Source organism: Mobula hypostoma, chromosome 5, assembly GCF_963921235.1.
Source record: "Mobula hypostoma chromosome 5, sMobHyp1.1, whole genome shotgun sequence".
Classification (NCBI taxonomy): domain Eukaryota; kingdom Metazoa; phylum Chordata; class Chondrichthyes; order Myliobatiformes; family Myliobatidae; genus Mobula; species Mobula hypostoma.
The window spans coordinates 84,435,868-84,456,384 of record NC_086101.1 but is presented as its reverse complement, the minus strand read 5'-3'; the positions used below and the strand labels follow the sequence as shown (position 1 = coordinate 84,456,384).

General features: G+C 40.4%; 1 protein-coding gene across 2 annotated transcripts in view; it reads left to right on the top strand.

Annotated features, from left to right (window-relative positions):
• The window catches only part of arhgap15 (Rho GTPase activating protein 15), a 731,418-nt gene that overhangs the window by 98,008 nt on the left and 612,893 nt on the right, over positions 1-20,517 (top strand). For both annotated transcript variants that reach the window (XM_063048621.1, XM_063048622.1), the window contains exon 3: positions 11,558-11,740. In XM_063048621.1, coding sequence (XP_062904691.1) covers positions 11,558-11,740 — 183 coding nt within the window. The remainder of the gene's footprint in view (positions 1-11,557; positions 11,741-20,517) is intronic.

Here is a 20,517-nt window from a genome sequence, read left to right as displayed (position 1 = left end):
AGGTTCAACTTTTGACCTACGACATAAACTAAAATATGCAGCCAGTGCATTGAAATGTATTTATCTTCTCTTTCATCCCTGAACAATGTCTGTGTACTATAAATTATATTCTTCCACCATAATCATGCTGACACATTGCATTAAACTATGGTCTTTACTAAACTAGTTGTGCTAGTTTAGTCACTACCTTACTGAAAAGAACAGCCTGAAAGTTTGGAAATGCACCTCTGTCATGTTCTGCTGAATTCCAGAATAACTAATCATTCAGCTCATTTCTTGCATTTTAAATGTCACAACGGGTTTACACTGCTGCGGATTGTGTTGCAGCAAGATCACAAAGTTTGTCAACATGGTTTTCAATTTTATGTGAAAGGCCATAAGGCACAAGGCCATTTGGCCCGTTAAGCCTTCTCTGATACTACGAAAAGATAATGTTTTGTGATGCAATAAGTCCTGCTAATACATATTTTACTGTTGATGTGCTTTGAGCTATTATGTTTCCCATTGAAATACAATTTTATATAGCACTTATGCATCCTTGCAATTTATACTTACAATGCACTTAAAATAGTTCATGCTTTACACAGAATGTGATGTATCTTAGATCTAAAGTTGTTCAGATGTAACCCTGCCAAATAGCTTGCAATAGAGATACAGCCAAAGTTTAAGGTACTGCCTTCTGAAATTCATAATTATGGTGAATAATTTCTGAAAGTAAACATATAGCTAGAAAGTATTTGAAGACTCCTGTTTTTCTCAATTAGGAGGTGGTGTAGTGTCCATAATGGAATTTTGCTTTCTCTCTATCAAAGTCGGAATAAAATTTATTATCACAGTACAGTTTGTACTGTATATGTTATCATATACAATCTTGAGTTTATTTTCTTGCAGACATTTACAGAAAAATGAAGAATACAATTGGATTTATGAAAAGCTATGCATAAGTAAATACTGACACCAATGTGCAAGAGAAGACAAATTGTGCAAATAGAAAAATATTGAGAGCATGAGTTGTAGAGTTCTTAAGAGTGAATCTGTAGGTTGTAGAATGAGCTCAGAGTTGTGCTGAGTGAAGTTACCTGCTTCTGTAGGCTGAAGGTTTTGGGTAATACATGTTCCTGAACCTGGTATTGCAGGACCTAAGTGTCCCATACCTCCTGTCCAAATGCAGTAGCAGGAATGGAAGATGGCCTGGATAATGGGGGTCTTTGGTGATGGATGCTGCTTTCTTGTGGCAGCATTCCTTATAAACATGTTCAATGGTGGGGAGGGCTTTTCCTGTGACACACTGAGCTGTATGCATTTCTTTTTGCTTTTGGGCTTTGGTCTTTCCCTACCAGGAAATGATACAACCAGTTAAGGTACTCTCCACTGTACATTTATAGAAGCTTGTCAAAGTTTTTGTGACACACTGAATCTACGCAAATTTTAACAAAGGCAAAGGCACAGTTGTGCTTCCTTCATAATGGCACTTATGTGCTGGTGCCAGGTCAGAGCTTCTGATACAATAAAACTAAAGAATTTAAAACTACTGACCCACTCCACCTCCGACTTCCTGATGAGAACCGGCTCATGGACCATTGGCTTCTTTTTCCTGTAGTCGATGATCAAGTCTTCGGTTTTATTGATGTGGAGTGAAAAAAGATTCATTTTCTTGTGGGCATACTCAATAGATCCATAATAGAATATCGGTACCAACGACATAGGTAGGAAAAGGGAGGAGGTCCTGAAAGCAGACTACAGGGAGATAGGAAGGAAGATGAGAAGCAGGACCTCAAAGGTAGTAACCTTGGGATTACTGGCTATGCCAGCGATAGAGAGTATAGGAATAGAGTGAAGTGGAAGATAAATACGTGGCTGAGGGATTGGAGCAAGGGGCAGGGATTAAGATTTCTGGATCATTGGGGCAAGCGTGACCTGTACAAACGGATGGGTTGCACTTCAATCCGAGGAGGACCAATATCCTGGCAGGGAGCTTTGCTAAAGCTGTTAGGGAGAATTTAAACTAGAATTGATGGGGGTTGGGAACTGAACTGAAGAGACGGAGGAAGGATTGGTTGACTCACAAATTGAGAAAGCTTGTAGGCAGTGTGAGAGGAAGGATAGGCAGGTGATAGCGAAGGGATGTGCTCAGACTGATGGTTTGAGATGTGTCTATTTTAATGCAAGGAGTATCATGAACAAAGTGGATTAACTTACAGCATGGATCAGTACTTGGAGCTATGATGTGGCCCTTCCAGGACTTGGATGGGTCAAGGGCAGGAATGGTTACTTAAAGTGCCAGGCTTTAGAAGTTTCAGAAAGAACAGGGAGGGAGGCAAAAGAGTTGGGAGTGTGACACTGTTGATCAGAGATAGTGTCACGGCTGCAGAAAAGAAGGAAGTCATGGAGGGATTGTCTACTGAGTCTCTGTGGGTGGAAGTTAGAAACAGGAAGGGGTCAATAACTGTAATGGTTTTTTTTATAGGCCACCCAATAGAAACAGGGACATCAAGGAGCAGATAGGGAGACAGATTCTGGAATGATGCAATAATAACAGTATTGTCATGATGGAAGATTTTAATTTCCCCAATATTGATTGGCATCTCCCTAGAGCAAGGTGTTTAGATGGAGTGGAGTCTGTTAAGTGTGTTCAGGAAGGTTTCCTGACACAATATGTAGATAAGCCTACAAGAGGAGAGGCTGTACTTGATCTGGTATTGGGAAATGAACCTGGTCTGGTGTCAGAGCATTTCGGAGATAGTGATCACAATTCTATCTCCCTTACCATAGCATTGGAGAGGGATAGGAACAGACAAGTTAGGAAAGAGTTTAATTGGAGTAAGGGGAAATATGAAGCTATCAGGCAGGAACTTGGAAGCATAAACTGGGAACAGATGTTCTCAGGAAAAAGTACGGCAAAAATGTGGCAAATGTTCAGGGAATATTTGAGTGGCATTCTGCATAGATACATTCCAATGAGACGGGGAAAGGATGACAGGGTACAGGAAGCATGGCATACAAAGGCTGTTGAAAATCTAGTCAAGAAGAAAAGAAAAGCTTATGAAAGGTTCAAAAAACTAGGTAATGATAGAGAAGTAGAAAATTATAAGGCTAGCAGGAAGGAGTTTAAGAATTAAATTTGGAGAGCCGGAAGGGAACATGAGAAGGCCTTGGTGAGCAGGATTAAGGAAAACCCTAATGCATTCTACAAGTATGTGAAGAGCAAGAGGATAAGATATGAAAGAATAGGACCAATCAAATATGACAGTGGAAAAGTGTGTATGGAACCAGAGGAGGAGCAGAGATATTTAATGTATACTTTGCTTCACTATTCACTACGGAAAAGGACCTTGGCAATTGTATGGATAATTTACAATGGACTGAAAAGCTTGAGCATATAGACAATAAACATAGAAACATAGAAAATAGGTGCAGGAGTAGGCCATTCGGCCCTTCGAGCCTGCACCGCCATTTATTATGATCATGGATGATCATCCAACTCAGAACCCCGCCCCAGCCTTACCTCCATACCCCCTGATCCCCCTAGCCACAAGGGCCATATCTAACTCCCTCTTAAATATAGCCAATGAACTGGCCTCAACTGTTTCCTGTGGCAGAGCATTCCACAGATTCACCACTCTCTGTGTGAAGAAGTTTTTCCTAATCTCAGTCCTAAAAGGCTTCCCCTTTATCCTCAAACTGTGACCCCTCGTTCTGGACTTCCCCAACATCGGGAACAATCTTCCTGCATCTAGCCTGTCCAATCCCTTTAGGATTTTATACGTTTCAATCAGATCCCCCCTCAATCTTCTAAATTCCAACGAGTACAAGCCCAGTTCATCCAGTCTTTCTTCATATGAAAGTCCTGCCATCCCAGGAATCAATCTGGTGAACCTTCTTTGTACTCCCTCTATGGCAAGGATGTCTTTCCTCAGATTAGGGGACCAAAACTGCACACAATACTCCAGGTGTGGTCTCACCAAGGCCTTGTACAACTGCAGTAGTACCTCCCTGCTCCTGTACTCGAATCCTCTCGCTATAAATGCCAGCATACCATTCGCTTTTTTCACCGCCTGCTGCACCTGCATGCCCACTTTCAATGACTGGTGTATAATGACACCCAGGTCTCGTTGCACCTCCCCTTTTCCTAATCGGCCACCATTCAGATAATAATCTGTTTTCCTATTTTTGCCACCAAAGTGGATAACTTCACATTTATCCACATTAAATTGCATCTGCCATGAATTTGCCCACTCACCCAACCTATGCAAGTCACCCTGCATCCTCTTAGCATCCTCCTCACTGCTAACACTGCCACCCAGCTTCGTGTCATCCGCAAACTTGGAGATGCTGCATTTAATTCCCTCATCCAAGTCATTAATATATATTGTAAACAACTGGGGTCCCAGCACTGAGCCTTGCGGTACCCCACTAGTCACTGCCTGCCATTCTGAAAAGGTCCCGTTTATTCCCACTCTTTGCTTCCTGTCTGCTAACCAATTCTCCATCCACATCAATACCTTACCCCCAATACCGTGTGCTTTAAGTTTGCACACTAATCTCCTGTGTGGGACCTTGTCAAAAGCCTTTTGAAAATCCAAATATACCACATCCACTGGTTCTCCCCTATCCACTCTACTGGTTACATCCTCAAAAAATTCTATGAGATTCGTCAGACATGATTTTCCTTTCAGAAATCCATGCTGACTTTGTCCGATGATTTCACCGCTTTCCAAATGTGCTGTTATCACATCTTTGATAACTGACTCCAGCAGTTTCCCCACCACCGACGTTAGGCTAACCGGTCTATAATTCCCTGGTTTCTCTCTCCCTCCTTTTTTAAAAAGTGGGGTTACATTAGCCACCCTCCAATCCTCAGGAACTAGTCCAGAATCTAACGAGTTTTGAAAAATTATCACTAATGCATCCACTATTTCTTGGGCTACTTCCTTAAGCACTCTAGGATGCAGATCATCTGGCCCTGGGGATTTATCTGCCTTCAATCCCTTCAATTTACCTAACACCACTTCCCTACTAACAAGTATTTCGCTCAGTTCCTCCATCTCACTGGACCCTCTGTCCCCTACTATTTCTGGAAGATTATTTATGTCCTCCTTAGTGAAGACAGAACCAAAGTAATTATTCAATTGGTCTGCCATGTCCTTGCTCCCCATAATCAATTCACCTGTTTCTGTCTGTATGGGACCTACATTTGTCTTTACCAGTCTTTTCCTTTTTACATATCTATAAAAGCTTTTACAGACAGTTTTTATGTTCCCTGCCAGTTTTCTCTCATAGTCTTTTTTCCCCTTCCTAATTAAGCCCTTTGTCCTCCTCTGCTGAACTCTGAATTTCTCCCAATCCTCAGGTGAGCCACTTTCTCTGGCTAATTTGTATGCTTCTTCTTTGGAATTGATACTATCCCTAATTTCTCTTGTCAGCCACGGGTGCACTACCTTCCTTGATTTATTCTTTTGCCAAACTGGGATGAACAATTGTTGTAGTTCATCCATGCAACCTTTAAATGCTTGCCATTGCATATCCACCGTCAATCCTTTAAGTGTCATTTGCCAGTCTATCTTAGCTAATTCACGTCTCATACCTTCAAAGTTACCCCTCTTTAAGTTCAGAACCTTTGTTTCTGAATTAACTATGTCACTCTCCATCTTAATGAAGAATTCCACCATATTATGGTCACTCTTACCCAAGGGGCCTCTCACGACAAGATTGCTAATTAACCCTTCCTCATTGCTCAAAACCCAGTCCAGAATAGCCTGCTCTCTAGTTGGTTCCTCGACATGTTGGTTCAAAAAACCATCCCACATACATTCCAAGAAATCCTCTTCCTCAGCACCTTTACCAATTTGGTTCACCCAATCTACATGTAGATTGAAGTCACCCATTATAACTGCTGTTCCTTTATTGCACACATTTCTAATTTCCTGTTTAATACCATCTCCGACCTCACTCTACTGTTAGGTGGCCTGTACACAACTCCCACCAGCGTCTTCTGCCCCTTAGTGTTACGCAGCTCTACCCATATCGATTCCACATCTTCCCGGCTTATGTCCTTCCTTTCTATTGCGTTAATCTCTTCTTTAACCAGCAACGCCACCCCACCTCCCCTTCCTTCATGTCTATCCCTCCTGAATATTGAATATCCCTGAACGTTGAGCTCCCATCTTTGGTCACCCTGGAGCCATGTCTCTGTGATCCAAACTATATCATAATCATTAATAACAATCTGCACTTTCAATTCATCCACCTTATTATGAATGCTCCTTGCATTGACACACAAAGCCTTCAGGCGCTCTTTTACAACTCTCTTAGCCCTTATACAATTATGTTGAAAAGTGGCCCTTTTTAATGCTTGCCCTGGATTTGTCGGCCTGCCACTTTTACTCTTCTCCTTAGTACTTTTTGCTTCTACCCTCACTTTACACCCCTCTGTCTCTCTGCACTGGTTCCCATCCCCCTGTTGTGAACTAACCTCCTCACGCCTAGCCTCTTTAATTTGATTCCCACCCCCCAACCATTCTAGTTTAAAGTCACCTCAGTAGCCCTCGCTAATCTCCCTGCCAGGATATTGGTCCCCCTAGGATTCAAGTGTAACCCGTCCTTTTTGTACAGGTCACGCCTGCGCCAAAAGAGGTCCCAATGATCCAAAAACTTGAATCCCTGCCCCCTGCTCCAATCCCTCAGCCACGCATTTATCCTCCACCTCATCGCATTCCTACTCTCACTGTCGCGTGGCACAGGCAGTAATCCCGAGAAAGAGGATGTGCTGGAAAATTTGGAAAGCATCAAGTTGGGTAAGTCACTGCGACCGGATGAGATATACCCAGGCTACTGCGGGAGGCAAGGGAGGAGATTGCTGAGCCTCTGGCAATAATCTTCGCATCATCAACAGGGACGGGAGAGGTCCCAGAGGATTGGAGGGTTGCAGATGTTGTTCCCTTATTCAGGAAAGGGAGTAGAGATATCCCAGGAAATTATAGACCAGTAAGTCTTACCTCAGTTGATGGAGAAGGTCCTGAGAGGCAGCACTTATGAACATTTGGAAAGGCATAATATGATTCGGAATAGTCAGCATGGCTTTGTCAAAGGCAGGTCATGCCTTACGAGCGTGATTGAATTTTTTGAGGATGTGACTAAACACATTGATGAAGGTAGAGCAGTAGATGTAGTGTATATGGATTTCAGCAAGGCATTTGACAAGGTACTCCATGCGAGGCTTATTGAGAAAGTAAGGAGGCATTGGATCCAAGGCGACCTTCCTTTGTGGATCCAGAACTGGCTTGCCCACAGAAGGCAAAGAGTGGTTGTAGATGGGTCATACTCTGCATGGAGGTTGGTAACCAGTGGTGTGCCTCAGGGATCTGTTCTGGGACCCCTTCTCTTCATGATTTTTATTAATGACCTGGATGAGAAAGTGGAGGGATTGGTTAGTAAATTTGTTGATGACACAAAGGTTGGGGTGTTATGGATAGTGTGGAGGGCTGTCAGAGGTTACAGCAGGACATCGATAGGATACAAAACTTGGCTGAGAAGTGGCAGATGGAGTTCAACCCAGATAAGTGGGAGGTGGTTCATTTTGGTAAGTTAAATATGATGGCAGAATATAGTATGAATGGTAAGACACTTGGCAGTGTGGAAGATCAGAAGGATCTTGGGGTCTAAGTCCATAGACACTTAAAGCTGCTGCGCAGCTTGACTGTATGGTTAGGAAGGCATGCAGCACATTAGACTTCACCAACCATGGGATTGAGTTCAAGAGCCGAGAGGTAATGTTACAGCTGTTTTGGACCCTGGTCAGACCCCACTTGGAGGACTGTGCTCAGTTCTGGTCACCTCACTACAGGAAGGACGTGGAAGCCATAGAAAGGGTGCAGAGGAGATTTACAAGGATGTTGCCTGGATTAGGGAGCATGCCTTATGAGAATAGGTTGAGTGAACTCGGCCTTCTCTCCTTGGAATGACGAGTATGAAAGGTGACCTGATAGAGGTGTATAAGTTGATGGGAGGCATTGATCATGTGGATAGTCAGAGGCCTTTTCCCAGATGTGAAATGGCTAACACAAGAGGGCACAGTTTTAAGGTGCTTGGAAGTAGGTACAGAGGAGATGTCAGGGGTAAGTTTTTTATGCAGAGAGTGGTAAGTGCATGGAATGTGCTGCTGACGACGGTGGTGGAGGCAAATACAATAGGGTCGTTTAAGAGACTCCTGGATAGGTACGTGGAGCTTCAAAAAATGGAGGGCTATGGGTAACCCTAAGTAATTTCTAAATTAAGTACATGTTCGGCACAGCGTTGGGGGCCGAAGGGCCTGTATTGTGCTGTAGGTTTTCTACGTTTCTATGTTTCTAAAATGGTAGCTGTGGCCATAATAGAATCAATGAAAGACCACGCCAACTTGGGGATTCAACCAGTGTGCAAAAGACAACAAACTGCAAATACAATAAAGGAAGAAAGAAATGATGTGGACATATTTTGCAGGTGGGCATGTTGGAGAGGAACCAAGTTGCTTCTCAGACAGGAATTGATATGTTTCATCACCATCCTCTCAAAACACTTCATCATAGTGGATGTACGTGCTTCTGGATAATAGTCATTGAGAGAGGTTACCACGTTCTTCTTAGGCACTGATATAATTGAAGTGAAGCAGGCATGTACCTTGGGCTGCCAATGCCAGAGGTTAAAGACATCGGTGAACACACCAACCCGTTGCTCCCCACTAGATCTTGAGTAGTACCCCATCTGGGCCGGTTGCTTTCCATGGTTCACCCTCCTCTAGAATGCTCTCTCATCGTCCTCAGTGAGTGAAATCATGGGTTCATCGGGGGGGGGGGCTGTGGGAATTTAGGAAGGTTCCTCCATATTTTGATGGTCAATGTGAGTATAGATGGAAGCAAAGCCCTGTTGTCACCCATGTCGCTAGATTTCACAAAATGCTTGGCTACATGAAGCAGAGTAATGTTACATAACAGAGCTGTGAAACACTGTTTTCCAAACAGCACTAACACAGTTTTTAACTTTTTGTAAGACTTTGAAGCATCATCAAGGAGATTTCTCACTCCGGTTTAAAACTGGAAACTCACACATTTGAAGGTCCCTGCCCTCTAGTGGGAAGTCTATCAATTTGTTAAATATTTGCTGAATTGTTCTTCAGTAAAAACAATTTTTCACGATCCTAGTCTTTCAACCCTACTTCAGTAAATAATTGCTAAACTTTCAAGTTCCATTGCCTGACTTCTGACTTCTTTAACAAAAAATTGAAATGCGTGACTCATGGTGTGTTAAACTCAGCAGGATTCATTTTAAAATTAATTTAGTTTAGGGTTATTAAAATTATCAGAGAAAATAATAAACAAATAGAAATTTGAACTCAATGTCTACGCCTCCAGCAACACCCAATCGGATTAGCTAATTAATTATAAGACACAAACTCAGAGTCAATTCATACTGGATAACACAATTATATAGACTGTACATTCGAGTTCTTAATTGAATTCCTGATTTTCATGCAGAATTAGTATGACAGCCCTCATGGGGTTAATGCACACACATATGTTACACATTGTTTTCTTGTGAATATGTGGCTTTACTTAACGGCTGATGCAAATTCCTGACTAAGTGAAGCTATTTGTTACCATATGATAGGATCTAAAAGCAATTACCTGTTTTAAAATCCAACAATTAACTTCTGAAAATTCCCAGGAGTTACCCAAATACCTAATGATCAATGACGTATTTTATAATGCTGCCACCATAATGCAGGGTTATGCAGCAGTCAATTTGACCATTGCAAGGCCCCACAAAATATAATGAGATAAATGATCAGATTATCTGTTGCAATGGCGAAGCAGAAATAATTATTAATCTATATACTTGGAGAGTTACAATACAATTCCTTGAATGGCCTGAAGAGATTTTATTTACCGTTTCAGAGAGAGCAAATGGGTGCCCAGTTTAGCAACCCACCCATAAGATGGCATATCTGACAGCACCAATTTACTTTGAACTGTACTTCGAACTTCAGTTTCATCCTGGGTTAAGTGGTCAATTTCTGGTTTAGCGTATTGGATCTTAACTGGCCCCAACTCAGGTGATAAACACGCTCTAGCTCAACTAAGCTTGCATCACCCACATACGTCACAGCTTTACAACTGTGCCTCTTTTTCTATTTAGTTTTTAACACCAGGTCCTGTATTAGCTGCTAGAAAACTGTTATATTTTAGACTCCAAGAGTGATGTACTGAAGATGCAGGAGAAATCTGCATAGTATAACCTGTTTACATATTATAAGAAGCATTACATCTGACTCGTATGTTGGGGTGGAGATACATCGCTACCAAACAAGGTGCTCCTTCCCTTTGCTAGCCTGCAGATCATGCAACGTGACACATAATAAATGAATGAACTGAGTTCATCCATGAGGTTGTCACAACTGGGGTGATGGGTGGGGAGTAGTGGGGATAAACTCCAACTACCTACTAAGTGCTCTCAATGACGTGCATCTCAAATAGCCTCCGACAACCAAGTCCAGCTCCTGGCATTCACATGTGGCTTAGTTGCAAAGTCTAGCAGAACTGTTTCTACTGACAGGGAAGGGGAAAAGGTGGGTTATAGGTGTCTTAAAACAGGTAGCTTCGGGCAGATGGGGCTTATTCAGCCATGGTTGGTATCTCATCTTGGAGAAGGAAAGCTCCACTCTCAAACGTCAGCTGCCCTGAGGGAGTAAAGCCCGAGGAAAAGTGCAGAGCTGGAGTCCCTAAGGCCATCTTACATTGAGTTCAACGCTGACTGGCAACTCCTGCAATGCCACTGGAGCCAAACCGTATCGATCGCTGCCATTCCTTTGGATTCATCAGCTGCATGGAGAGGAGGAGCCCACTGCTCTCGATATCAAGGGACATATCTCCATCCTGCTACCTAACTGAGTACAAAACAAATAAAATGTATAGGGATGGTGTGGCGTGTGTGATTGTGCTCAGTTTCTCAACTTTTAAATTAGTAAGAGCAAATGAAACTCCCATAAAAGCTAGCATTATGTACTGCTTCCTGCTGAATCACTTGTATTCACTGTACTTAGCTTAATAGTTGAAGCAATAGAAACAGGAGAATCGGCCTCATCATCCTTCGGAATCATTCAACAATAAAGTAGATGTTGAATCGTTAGGTTTACTTAAACCTTATTTTGATTATAAGGTAACCTAGGGCTATGTAGATCAGGCAGGAGAATAAAACTGAAACCCCTTTAAATAATCTTCACTGAATCGTGGATTCAACTTAGAATTATGTAAACTACTTTTGTTCCTTTTTTCATGTTCTTACATTCTTATTTTTATTTAACTTAAAATACGATACAAAATTATAAAAAAAATCAATGTATCACTTTTCAACTAATTACATTTTGATGTTTGATATATTTTTGAAATTATTACCTGCAGTAAATGGGAGTATCATGCACAAGTTAACATCTGAAGTCTTGATTTATTGGATATACAATGATCTATGTTTACAGTTGATTAAATGCAACCTTTAATAATGAGTTCCTTGCTTTTTTTTTCCACAGGATGGATCCACAGCTCAGTCGAAAACAAGTATCCAGACAACAGGCACCTCTGAACAGCTTCCCTCAACCCATTTCAGCCCTAGTGCTGTTCAGCGGAGGGTGAAGAGTGGAGCTGCTAACTCTGACCGCCTGAGCCAAACAAAGTCCATGGTTCTGACCGACTCCAACCCAATTAAGTTACCGGTGAGTAGATAGTGCCATATTTCATTGAGCTGTGAAAGCACATGGGAACAATTTTTTTGAAATTTCCTTTCAATATTTGCTTTGTTAGAGTGCATGTTAAGGAGTTTTAATTACATTCAAACAAATAGCAATCATAAATTTAAATGAAAGCAACACACGCAAGTTCTGTAACTGTATGTTGGCAGAGAGTTAAAAGCATCATGGTAGATCATGAAAAATATTTTCTTATCGATTCGGAATTTGTTATACTAAAGAATCATTAAAGGAAATCTGTTCTGTGGATAGGAGAAATGTCTTCTCATATTATACAGCCAGTCACCCTTAAGTTCAATGTGACAGTTCTGGGACAATAACTGTAATGTTACCTGGCAAACTTGAGTATCTGTAAATTTAAACCATAAGAGTACTGCATTAATTTGATTTGCAAATTCTTACTGAATACTGGTAATTATCTGATGATCACTTTCTTTTAAAGTAAGTAAATCACTTTTGCAATAAAAATTGTTTGGAAAATGCCTGACAGATACGTGATGGAATGTGATGTGATGTTAGTTATGTATTGATCATTTTTTCCGGATGTAAAAACCCCTCAGGGTTAAATCTAGCTGCTATCAATGTTTTTGATTGCATTACATTGACCAGGGACTATTGTTCTCAATTGCTTTCTGCACTTTATGCTCATGTGCCAACATACAGATCCAGTAAAAGTTGACATGCAGCTTTAAAAATGGTGAAAATGCTTATCAATCTGAATACAAAATTGTCATGAAGAACATCGGATTTCCAAATCTTAAATGGAGATATTCCCAATATTTAATGACATAAACAGTAGGCACTAATGGCAACAATGGAATTTATAATTTCAGAAGAAGTAAAGATGAAACCACATGAGTTGAAAATAAAACAAAATTGGTTCACAAGTACCCTTTAGGAAAGGAAATCTTCCATTTTCACCTGTTCTGGTCCACTTGTGGCCATTAATTATCTTCTCAGTTCTGGAGCAATTAGGGCCAAACAATAAATGCCTGCATTCCCATTGACACCCATAAATATTCACACGTGAGCAAGTAAATACTAACAGGACATGATATCCAGTGATTTGAGCATAAATTTAGAGCTCAAACCTTACCATGGCAAATGGACATTTTAAATTGTAAATCTGGTAAGGAAATGCATTTGTGATTATGAAACTATTGGATTGTTAAATAAGCTCCATCTACTCTATTAAATTGTCTTCATCACAGAATCTTGTCTGATTCAAAGTCAGCTGAAGTGGCCTGGCATTGATAGCATAGCAGTAAGCATGACGGTATTAAAACCTCTGTGATCTGGGTTCAATTCCACCAGTCTGCAAGAAATTTACATATTTTCCCTGCGTTTGTGTGAATTTCCTTCTGCTGTTCATTCAAAGATGTACGGATTGATAGGGTAATTGGTCACATGGGTCCCATTGGGCGGTGTGAGCTCGTTGGGCTGTACCCCTAAATAAAAATAAAATAACGTATTTTGTTTCAGTCATGATTAGAAAATTATTTAATTGGCTATTGTTGTCACATGTACTGAATTGAAGTGAAAAACTTGGCTTGAATACCGTACATGAAGATCAATTCATTACAACAGTGCATTAAGGTACCACAAGATAAAACAATAACAGAGTGCAGAATAAAGTGGTAGAGACGCAGAAAAGTGGAGTGGAGGTAAAAATAGTGCAAGGTTATAGGAAGGTAGATTGTGAGGTCAAATGTTCAGCATATTGTACTAGGAAACCATTAAATGATCTTATAAAAGCTGTTCTTGAGCCTGGTGATGCATGCTTTCAGGCTTTTGTTTCTTTTTTCTGATGGGAGGGGAGAAGAGAGAATGGGTGGGGTCTCTGATTATGCTTGATGCTTTACTGAGACAGCGAGAAGCATCCATTGAGGGAGACTGGTCTCCGTGATGTGCTAAAACGTGTCCACAACCCGCAGTTCCTTGCAATCACGGCCAAAACACTTGATGCATCCAGGTAGGATGCTGTCTATGGTGCATTGATTCAAATGAGACAGGCTTGAATGAGGCATACCAAAGTTATTGAGCCTCCTCAGGAAGTGAAGGCATAAATGTTGAACAATATATGTATACATAAGGCTGAATCAACACAAAAAAGGGTGCTGGAGGAATTCAGCAGGTCAGTCAGTATCCGTGGAGGGAAATAGACAGTGGATATTTTGGCCTCATTCCCACTCAGAAACAGAATCAGAATCGGGTTTATTATCACAGCCATGTGTCGTGAAATTTATTAACTTAGCAGCATTAGTTAAATGCAATAGATAATATAGAAAAAAAATAAATAAACAGATAAATAATAAAACAGTAAATAAATAAATAAATAAATAGATAAATTTTTGTATACTGTAGTCACGCTGATAAAGCAACACACTGAGTCGAGCAGAGTCTGGTTGAACTGTTTACTGTTTTAAATCCACGCCCACTTAAGTGCCCGTTCCCAGCATCCCCCGCTCTTTGCAGGGTGGAAGTGATGTCGGCTCCCGGGCCGAGGTCTGCCCCGCACTCAGAGCTCTCTCGGTTGCCACTGGCTGTGGACTCGCCCGTGACTGCTGGAGCCGGTTCGCTTGCCGCATGGGCGAGCCGCCACAATATTTATATTGAGTAGATTTATATATAGGCATCCATTAGTCTCGTGGCCATGGATTTGCGCCTTGGGAGGTTTCCAGGGCGCAGGCCTGGGCAAGGTTGTATGGAAGACCGGCAGTTGCCCATGCTGCAAGTCTCCCTTCTCCACGCCACCGATGTTGTCCAAGGGAAGGGCATTAAGACCCATAGCTTGGCACCAGTGTCGTCGCAGAGCAATATGTGGTTAAGTGCCTTGCTCAAGGACACATCACGCCGTCTCGGTCAAGGCTCGAGCTGGCGACCTTCAGATCACTAGACGAACGCCTTAACCACTTGGCCATGCATCAACATTGAATAGATTAAAATTCATGCAACAACCAGAAATAATATATATTAAAAAAGTGAGGTAGTGTTCAAGGGTTCAATGTCCACTTAGGAATCGGATGTCAGAGGGGAAGAAGCTGTTCCTGAATTGCTGAGTGTGTGCCTTCAGGCTTTTCTCACTGATGGTAACAGTGAGAAAGGGGCATGCCCTGGGTGCTGGAGGTCCTTAATAATGGACGCTCAACTGAAAAAGTAAACTATTTCTATCCATCATTGCTGCCTGACATGCTGAGCTCTTCTAGCACCTCTTTTGTATTGCTCCAGATTCTGGCATCTTCCTTTCTTAGAGTCAGATGATGTGGCATTGGGTTTGTGGGGATGCCAGAACTCACTCACTGCAAAAGCCTGTGTTCCTAAGCAACAAAACCCATCCCCAGAATCTTCATCATTGACATCTGACTCAAAATGGGCAGCTCAATGGGAATTTCAGATCTTCTCAGCCAGCTCATCAATACCTCACCTCGACACTTCTCATTCAGCAGTGGTGGTGGTGTGGGCTGGTCAGCAAAGGGAAGTCAGCCTGTAGCAGTAAAAAAGGATGGAGACACGATGAGACCCTCTATTGGCCTGGGACGACTGCAGAAGTTGCGTCCTAGCTGTTGTCAATACGCAAGCCAGTGCAATAGGACATGGAGAGCAAGATGTTGTCCATGTAACAAGCATCCCTTCCCCACATTCAAAGGAAACAGCAGAGAGCAATCCAGAGGTGTCACAGGAGTTGCCAGTTAATATTTAACTCAATGTAGGACTGCCTTAGAGATTCCAGCTCCAGGTTTTTCGTTGGGGCTTACTCTGAAGCCTTCCTCATGAATGGGTAGAGCCACAAGACAGCATGCCAAGCACAGATGATGAGCCCCATCTGCTAAAAATGACTGGTTTTAAGGCACCAGTAACCCGCTTATGCTCTTTCTTCTTTCAGTAGAAATGGTTCCACCAACCTTAGTAACTGAGTCACATGTGAAGGCCAGGAGTTGGACTCGGTTGTCAGAGGCTATTTGATATGTATGACAATGAAAGCATTTAATAGGTAGTGGGAGCTTATCCCCATCTCCAACACACCCCCAACCTCACTATAACACTTTAAGAAACTAACAAATGATGAAGTATCACACAAAGTTGTGTTTTGTTCTTTCAAAAATCCTTGAATAACTGTTCCTAGTTTTTTAAATAATATTCATCCTATTTCTGTTTCCATTTATGAAAATTAATAACACCACTTCGAGCATGTCATTAAAAGTTGGGAAACATAATCTGGTTCAGTACGTTCATTTAAACAGACTAAGTTACAAAAAATTATTAATGTTAAACATTGTAGATAAATATTGTTTCTTCCAATATGGATTTGCTTAAGTTGTTGGTATAGTGCAATAGTTAGCATCATATCAGAGTCTTACACCAATCGATAAGCAAGAACATGTGCAGATGAATAGATCAGAAAACTTGAAACATACTGTAGTACCTGGACAAGCAAAAAAAAACTTTTTATTGTAGCATGCAGAAAGCACTGGAGGAACTCAGCAGATCAGGCAGCATCAATGGAGGGAGTTGCATAGAGGAGGTTTTGGGTAACGGATTTACCATCTCTGGATTAATCCCAAGGAATATAAAATCAGGTTTAAGCCTTTCACTTTGCTCAACTTTTCAGTTAAACTTCAGTTTAAACCCAATAACCAATCTGTGATATATTTTATATAATTAATAACAGCTGTACCCAAGATACATGGATCTCTAATTAGTCAACAAAACTAGTCAATTGGCAGAACACTCAGAATAATAAGTCTACAAGACCATTTTGAATTAAATTGCAAAATAATGAAACTTTTAATCTCTAATCATATCCAAAAATTGAACTTCACCCTTATTTTAGAAGTAACGGTCTCAATGCAAAGACAACTTTCAGAAATTTACCGGAGTCTAGATATGCTTATGTACATTTTCCATGTTGAAGCTGCAAAATTAGTATATGCATTTCATAATAAATCACCTTGAAAACTCGAATTCAAAAAGAGTGTGACCACAAATACGATAAAAGCTTGTCATGCAAGGGGCTTTGGTTCAAGGAGTACTTAGCCATCCTCTACTGAGTGATCATTAATGCCATTATATAATGTTTATACCATTTATTGGACAGTACCCCAATAAAAGTTGATCACCTCTTTTGTAATTGATGATTGTAATTAACCTAACAATAATAATTTCATCAGTTACAGGCAACCCTAATCCTGGCAACTATTGAAAACTTGAAAATGTAGAGATAAATAATCTTAAACAAGTTGATATAACAGAGTAGAAAAAAACAGAAATACATTAAAGGCGATACTTCTTAATCTACTAGGCAGATGAACAAGTGGTTGTGATTTAAGAGGAGAGGACTGCTCACCACAGCGCATGGAAGACCAACTTGATATTAGTATCAGTGGCTCAGTTACATCCAGCTGGTCCATTACTTGCTTGAGAGATTATGATACAAAAAAGGCTATTCGGTCCATTGGGTCAATGCCAGCTCCCAGCAAAGCAACCTTATAAATCTCATTCCTCCTTTCATTATTTTCCGTGTAGTCCTACAATCTATTCTCTCTCACTTACCAATCAGATTTTAAAAATCTTTTGTCATGTAACCATACAAAAAAAAAGTCAGTTAACCTGGTAGCATAGCGGTTAGTGTAGCACTCTACAGCACGTCAGCTGTAAGATTGGAGCTCATTTCCTGTTGCAGTCTGTAAGGAGTGTATGCATTCTCTCTGTGACTTTGTGGGTTTCCGCCCGCATTCTAAAGACGTACATTAGTTGTGGGTATGCTGTTTTGGCGCCAGAAGTATGGTGACATGTGCGGGCTACCCCCAACAGATCCCGGATGCAAGTAATGCATTTCACTGTATGCATTGATGTACTAGTGACAAATAAAGCTAATCTTTAAATCTTTAATCTTACCAACATGTCTTTGTGATGAAGGAGGAAATCAAATTAATCGTGGAATTTCTCACAATCACAGGGAAAACAGACAAACACTGTACCTACAGTACATGAGGTCAGATTCAATAGAACAATGAAACAGTGACAAACTGGACTGGTTTATTAGAATAGGTATTCTGGTATACCTGACTGGTAAACTGCAATCAAGCTTAAGTAATATAAACAGCATTGGTTTTCAACAGCATATGAAACTTGTATATATGTAATTGTATTATTCTTACTCATAATTAAGGGATGGTAGATTATATATTTAATGAGATAGAAAGATAAGTAAATAGAGAGAGAGACAGAAGAAGATAATATTCAGAGAGGTTTTAAAACTGAAGAAGTACTCGAAGCGGAGATCGAAGGAACGGAGATAAATGAAAGGACCATACAAGATCATTGCTGATGTAATACAGGCAAGAGTTGATATCAAGTCTGTGGTTTCCTTTGGTGTCTGAAACCACATACTACACCACACTGCCCTCATCATTAAAAGCTAAGAATAAAACATAACAAAATCTCAAAATCCGATATCTGAGGGCAAATGTCAAATACATAATTGACCATAGACTACGATGTGCTAGTAAAACTTTTGGTAGATTGAGGAAAAGAGTATCCATGGATTAAGACTTCAGACCTAGGACTTGTTGCAAATTTCATGGGCTAGTGAGACCAGTCATGCCTGTCCTCCTTTATGTTTTTAACATCAGGGCTATTGGAAACAGGCATTCTAAGACACTGTAAGGTAGGAACCAGTCTGGTAATCAAATGTCTACAAAATGTTACAAAATTCACTGGAAGGTAATCTGAGAAGGCATAATTTTGAGACGATTGGAGGAAGAATCTGTAGCTCTCATTTTGGCCTCAACTGCCATCACAGATCTCACAAGAACATTGAGGAAATAATTCATTTCAAAATCAGAATCAGGTTTATTATCGTTGATTTATGTTATGAAATCTGTTGTGAAGCAGTACAGTGTGAGACAAAAACTTACCATAAGTTACAAAAATAAATTGTACAAAAGACAAATAACGAGGTAATATTCACTGGTTCATAGGCCATTCAGAAATCTGATAGCAGAGGGGAAAAGGCTGTTCCTAAAACTTTGAATGTGGGTCTTTGGGCTCCTGTACCTCCTCTTCAATGATAGTAACATGACGCAGGTATGTCCTGGATGGTGATGGTCATTAATGATGAAAGCCATCCTCTTGGGCACTGCTTCATGAAGGTGTCCTCGATGACGTGTAGGGCTGTGATGGAACTGACTAGATCTACAGCTCCTACAGCCTCTTATAATCCTATGCATTGGAGGCTCCATACCAGGCTGGAGATCATTCCGACATGTGGCATCACCATCTGATATTCCAAGAGACTATCTAAGAAGAATATAAGAATATAAGGGAGAAGAAGTGTTGAAGAGTTTTACTTTTCAATAAAGGCTTGATTTAGTGGAGCTCAAAGGCTAGTGGACTTCAAGTGTTTCCATCAATTGAAGTGCATCCTGAACTGTTCCAGATTCCCCACCCCCCAATATTCCTTGTCCCCTCTAGCTCTTAAGCATTATTTACCTGTTCCATGAATATATTTAATTGTTTTTCTTCACAAGCTTCCAGTGACTAAATGTTTCTGGGAAAGATATTTTTCCTACCTGAATTCTTATTCCTTAATCAAAGTTTACTCATTCAAGCCCTAGTCTTGAATTCACTTGTTTTTTTTTAATTGAATGATATTTGGTATTCATTATCAATGGCAATAATGAGCTATGCATGAATATTTAAGATATAACTTTTATCTCTTGGATTCTAATCTGTTAAAAAGTTAGATATTTTTGGAAAGTGAATGCTTATGTCTTGCTGAAGCCACAAAGTAATTTAGTGACACTATTAGTTAAAAGCGTTGTTTTTGCTGAACAACACATTGTACACAGGCATAAATCTAACCACCCCATACAAATTTAGATAAAGAGAGGAACATTTTAGCCATGGAGCACAACATCTTTAGTTGAGAAGCATCATTAATTAGGTAGCTTTTAGCATATTGAGTACCAGTGGGGGTTTGGATTATCTCATAGATGGGAAGAAGTGCGGCACCCTGTGTCCTGGCTTCTAATCCACATTCTATTGATGTTTGAATTGTTAGAAAAACTGTTTACTATAGGAGAATCATGTAAGCTTGATTCCTTAGTAAACAATCACCACTCAGTATCAATCACAAAGAAGAATTAATAACTGAGTGGAGATTGTCTCTTGCTAATGTTCAAGGGTTTCCTTCCGTGACATTTACATTTTATTTCCTGAATGATTTGAAGTTACTTGAGCACCTTCAACCACCTATGCTTCATCATTTCTCTGTAGTTCAGTTTTTGTAGATATTGTTGCTGTCCCATTCTCAATTCTCCAGGCAGTGTTTCTGAAATTGAACTAATGCAGTAATAGAACACAAGCAAAACATTTCTGAAACGTAGAAACTTAACCTTCAGGCTCATACGTGAAACTGAGCTTCAGAAAACCTTGCGTGCGGGCAGTTGAGAACAATAATAAGCTAAGTGTAAGATATGAAAATCAGAAATCTCTTAACTGGAAATTGTAACTCATATCTACTCCAAAGACTTGGCTGAAGTCTTAAAAGACATACTACAACTGGAACAGATCTGAAACTGAGAATTATTTCTGTTGGCAAGCAATGATTTGAGTGTGTATTTTCAAAGACTTTTAAGAAAGTTGATGCAGTATAAAATATGCCATAAAATAGTTCTTGTTTTAGATAAAATAATATTAAATAACATCTGGACTGAAAAAAATAAGTTCCTTTACACTATTAT